The sequence below is a fragment of the Sprattus sprattus genome, assembly GCF_963457725.1.
Source record: "Sprattus sprattus genome assembly, chromosome: 3".
Lineage (NCBI taxonomy): Eukaryota > Metazoa > Chordata > Actinopteri > Clupeiformes > Clupeidae > Sprattus > Sprattus sprattus.
The window spans coordinates 44,777,237-44,782,108 of NC_137922.1; the positions used below are offsets into that span (position 1 = coordinate 44,777,237).

Sequence of the window (4,872 nt, forward strand, 5' to 3'; positions counted from 1 at the left end):
TTGTTTCTGACGATATGACACACCTATTAACCCAAAGCCGTAATAGGATCAAGGTCTATGTTGAAACACAGTAGCGCGTGGTGCCGAAGTCCATTGTTCGGAGAACCATTCATCACCGGAAATTCCGCCTACATCCCGACGTCAGTCGAACACCATGCAAGGTCCTCGAATCAAAAGTGCGAGAGAGGTTGATTGACAACTACTTTGGCCAATCCGTAAGCAGAATAATGCAGCTATGGCGATTGTGCACTGTTTGCTGATTTGCAACCCGCCGAAACAGTACTGAAGAAGAAGGAGACCATCGCCCGTTTCGCCATGGACTGTTCCAGGATCAGTGTAGTAGAACAACAACATTAACCGTAGAGCGGTAAGTAAGAAAGCTGTCAGTAAGTTACATCTGGATCAAGGTTAGCGGTGTTATTGTAACCGAGGCATTCTCAACGACTTTCGGAGACATGGTTTACGGTGAAACAGTGTCGCAACACATTCCAAACATAGTGTCCTACAGAGCCTTCGGCCTAGCTACTGTTTAGTTACAACAATAACTAGTCTAGTGATTGTGGAGTGTTTGATATCATTTCGCTCCTGAGTATGGTAATGCATAACATACTGAATAAAGACCGGAATAAACTTTTGACAGAAGAGCCAGATCTCAGTTAATCGAATTTTGAACTTTGGTGGCCAAATTCGCTTAATGGTCACCTTGCATTAACAGGGCGTACTGTGCACGTCCGTTGTGCACGTCAGACGGGAAAGTGTGTGTGTAGTGCACAGACTACCTAGATTCTATCAGCGTATGCTGTATCACGGCTGTTACACTTTGTTGATTGATTTTGTGGGTGTTAATGAAAAGTTAATTCACAGAATCGATGTTTATAGGTTAACTGGTTATACTAATAAAAGGGGAAGTTACAAAGTCCATTGAATCCTTCTGAAAATTAATTTATGACTTAACTAAACCATGGGTTGTTGCTTTCTCACAGGTGCATCGTAACAGGGACTACATTAAATGTGATGGGAATGTAGTAGAAAATTGAACTGAAGCCATCTCTAAAAACAGCACACCAAATGACAGCTCATCCATAGTGGGGTGCCATTTAAGTCAGCTCAAGGAAAACCGCAAACCACAGTTTGAGTAATGGAACCTACGCCTAGCATCCATATGACCTCCATCCCCACCACAAATGACCTAGTCCAGGTTTCGGTGGGGGACGCCATGCCTGTTGGCATATACCAGCCTCAGGACCAGGGCCAGAACGCGGGGCACAGCGCGTTGGTGTCGGGCGTGGTCATGCAAGCCTTGGCACACGTGACCCAAGACGGGCCCACCCAATCGGCGACCGCCATGGAGGTAACGCTGGGAGCCCAGAACGAGTCCTCAAGTGTCCCCATCCCTGTGTACGAGCTCCCCTTCGCCGAGGTGGCTTCCCTGCTGGACCCCAACATGAAGAGCTCCAAGGCACGCAAGTACCAGATCTGCTACGACGAAGTGAAGCGGCGGCTGGAGCCCCCGGAGAAGATGTCCCTGCGCTCGCTGGCCGCCTACACCAGGGTGAGCAGAGGCCCCGCCAGCAAGAGGTCACTGCTGGAGTCCCTCAACGTCCTGGGGCTGTCGCCGAGCACCAACACGGCCGTGTCCAGCTCCTTCTCCAAACTCACAGAAGGTGAGGGTGTGTGTGTGTGTGTGTGTGTGTGTGTGTGTGTGTGTGTGGGGGGGGTTCCAGTAAGGGGCTAACAACACAGAGGTGATGGATAAGATACCCAGGGAGCACTCAAAATGATCAAATCAAATTAGAACTTTTTTCATATAGCACATTTCATAGCAAGAGGGGGCCAAAGACTTATGTTAGACACAAATTGTCCAAAGGGAAGCAAAAAAATTGTAAGTAGCTATAGCCAATATAAGATAACTGTAAAAATTCTTCCCTGACCACTGTAATGAGACGATCGAGGACTCTCCTGGAGAATGTGAAGCGCAAACATATTGGAAAGCACACACATAGCGTTAGCAAGGTGATGGATTAGATACCCAGGGAGCACTCACGCTTATAGAAATAAATGGAGCTACATTTGTTGTATGTTTGGGGTGAAAGCATCTACTTAATGAAAATTATGTATCAGGTTTATAGACAGATATCAATAAAGGTAATTAGGTTTTTGACTGCAAACAAGCAAGGAGCTTTGAGAGCCACTGTTTTGAATTAAGTTGATTCAGTTCTTTCCATGGGAAATTTAATTTGTTTCTTTAAAAAAAAAAGTTTATTTCATTATTATTCTTTGAAACTTAGAATTCTTTCTATACTTGTTTATAGAATGTAACAAAGTTTGGTGACAAAGACAGTGTTCTGTGTTTCTCTTTATGCTCTGGTTGGCCGTTTTGGCATTCCATCAGGTGACACCGCGGCGCTCTGTAAAGACATGAAGGACTTTGCGTTCCAGTACGTGGACTACGAGAACATGGCCAAACAGCTGATGCCAGAGTCCAACCATGTGCAACACTGGTCAAAGATCATTGAGACAAGGTGAGGGACCCATGTTTGCATATGGAAACGTGCTTTAGTACTTCTCCTGTTCTCCAGATAGGGAGAGAACGAACATAGTATGCATGCAAAGAGAGCATTGACAGACTTAAATGCCACAAGATATAAAGAAGGTGTATGCTACAGCATTATTGGACAAGCGTTTTTTTTTTTAGATTTATTTTTGGGCTTTTATGCCTTTAATCAGATAGGACAGTAAGCGGAGACAGCAAGCGAGCTGGAGAGTGATCGGAAAATTACCGCAAGTCGGACTCGAATCAGGTCCCCATAGGTATTCCGACACATTTATGGTGCAGGGATGCTGCTGCTTGTGCCACAGTTCCCCTCCTATTGGACAACCTTATCCCACTGACTCACTGTGTCTGATGATTCCTCTCTGCTCTAAGCAGGCAGCAACACTCCTGATACTGTTGCTGTATGAGGTCTAAGGTCTCTGACCTTTAACGTTGACAAGGGCAATGCTGCATGTTGCAGAAAGACTAGCTAGAATTAAAGAGGCCTTTTTTGGAACTCAGCCCTCATGATGGACTGGATTTATTCGGACACCGTAAACTCCACCAACCCCTACCTGCAATTAAAACATATTCCCCCGGGTGCCTCTAGATGGACACTGTAGTTCCGGTTTGTCCCGTCCTGCAACTGTTAGCTCCTTCTGACCCTCTGTTTTCCAGTCTTTCCACCGATCATCTATAGTTACCTCCAAACATACTGAATATCACATGTAAGAAACACGCGACAACTTGACAAATGTTTACCCTCTGGCATCTATTCTTTCCCACATTTAAATAATTCCCCCATGTTTATCTTCTGACGTATGATGTAATACAATACATAAAATATACATTATTTAGCAGTATACTGTGGATCTGGCCCAAGAAACCACTGGACTACTTCTGATCCTCTTGCGTTCTCCTTCCACCACTAGGAATTACCTGGAAGAGATGAGGAAGTGTTTCCGCGACCCGGTCAACAGCAAGTCCTTCACCAACGCCACGCACGGCCTGGGCCCAGGCATGCTAGACGTGGCGCTGGACATGGTGGACAGCGTCATCGAGCGACAGATCCGCATCCTCTCGGGCAATTCCGAGCCCAAGTCTGAGTCGGCGGTCCAGAAAGTGCGCAAGCGTATGAGGAAGCCCCGGGCGCCCAAGGACAACAACAAACACCCCAGGGAGGGCAAATCCAGAGGCAGGGGGAAGAGCAAGGCTGGCCCCAGTGCCAATGTTGGCGCCAATGTCGACAGTGACACCCAGAGCAGGAAACAGATCCGATTGGACCCCGGCACTGCCGCAGAGACCCAGGAGCCTGCGTCCATGGAGAGCAGCGTCTTGACCCTGGTCTCCGTGGGTTACGAAACCATCTCCAGTGGCCTCGGCACCACAACGACAGGCCTAGCGTAGCCATCGAGACACCCTGTCAAGGACACTGAGCAAAGTGCTCCGACTCAGAACATAGGTGTTACTGTTGTGGGTAGATTTAAAGGTTAGTTTCACATGGCCATAGGTGTCTGAGTTTGTCAGAGGGCTAAAGACCTTTCTTCAAGTGATCGAATGGATATTTACACAATCAGAAAGTACTACTTCCATACGACATGCTAGTTGTGTGAAGCACTGTGATGGTTTGAAACGCACTGCTTAAAACTGGTCTAAAGCACTGATTTTTTTCCTGTTCTGTTTTGGATTTAGATTTGGTTACATACTTAGAGAAAAAAACAAGTCAATTCAAACTCATTTTACTGAGGAATGGTGCCCAGTAATGGGACTTTCATTTTGTGTCCTGGGATGATTTTTATGTTGGGGGGGTTATGACTGATTCTAATGTATGTGTTAAAAGACAACAGGACAGCTTGACGACTTGTATTAAATGATTCAAGAATTTTTTTAATATATATATATATTGGCTTCACCGTCCTTGTTTTCAACACTAAACTGAAGGCCTTGGGCTTTTTGCATTACCTGCATTTTGGCATCTAGACATCTCATCTTCCTCTCTTTCATACTCCACTTCACTCTTGGTAGGGTTTTTATTATGAATTAGATCTCTGTATTTCTTAGGTAAGATTTCATTTAGTTTGATTTAGTCTCCAGAGAAACTTTGCCTGCAACGCATATGGAGGACGCGCACCAAAACATGCCCTGGATTTGAACAGACACACACACTCTCACACGCACACGCACACACAAACACAAACAAAAACGCACTGTCTTTCTGTCTCCTCCTCTCGCTCTCTCTTACACTCAGTCACTCTCTTACTCTCTCACTCTCTTACACACACTCACACTCACACACTCACACACACACTCATGCTCACACACACACTCACACACACTCA

General features: G+C 45.9%; 1 protein-coding gene across 1 annotated transcript; it reads left to right on the plus strand.

The window, feature by feature from the left end:
• The first annotated feature begins 271 nt into the window (after positions 1 to 271).
• LOC308362009 (uncharacterized protein) lies at positions 272 to 4,333 on the plus strand. Its single transcript, XM_080834500.1, has 4 exons — positions 272 to 367; positions 984 to 1,664; positions 2,393 to 2,522; positions 3,466 to 4,333. The coding sequence occupies exons 2-4, from the start codon at positions 1,139 to 1,141 to the stop codon at positions 3,938 to 3,940; spliced, it is 1,131 nt and encodes a 376-aa protein (XP_080690626.1). The 5' UTR covers positions 272 to 367; positions 984 to 1,138; the 3' UTR covers positions 3,941 to 4,333.
• The last annotated feature ends 539 nt before the right edge of the window (positions 4,334 to 4,872 follow it).

What these genes read in the sequence shown, in the direction of transcription:
- LOC308362009 (XM_080834500.1), top strand. Translation starts at nt 1,139, where the DNA reads ATGGAACCTACGCCTAGCATCCATATGACCTCCATCCCCACCACAAAT. An exon ending in CTTCTCCAAACTCACAGAAG is followed by an intron (nt 1,665 to 2,392) that starts GTGAGGGTGTGT and finishes GCATTCCATCAG; the next exon opens with GTGACACCGCGGCGCTCTGT. An exon ending in TCAAAGATCATTGAGACAAG is followed by an intron (nt 2,523 to 3,465) that starts GTGAGGGACCCA and finishes TTCCACCACTAG; the next exon opens with GAATTACCTGGAAGAGATGA.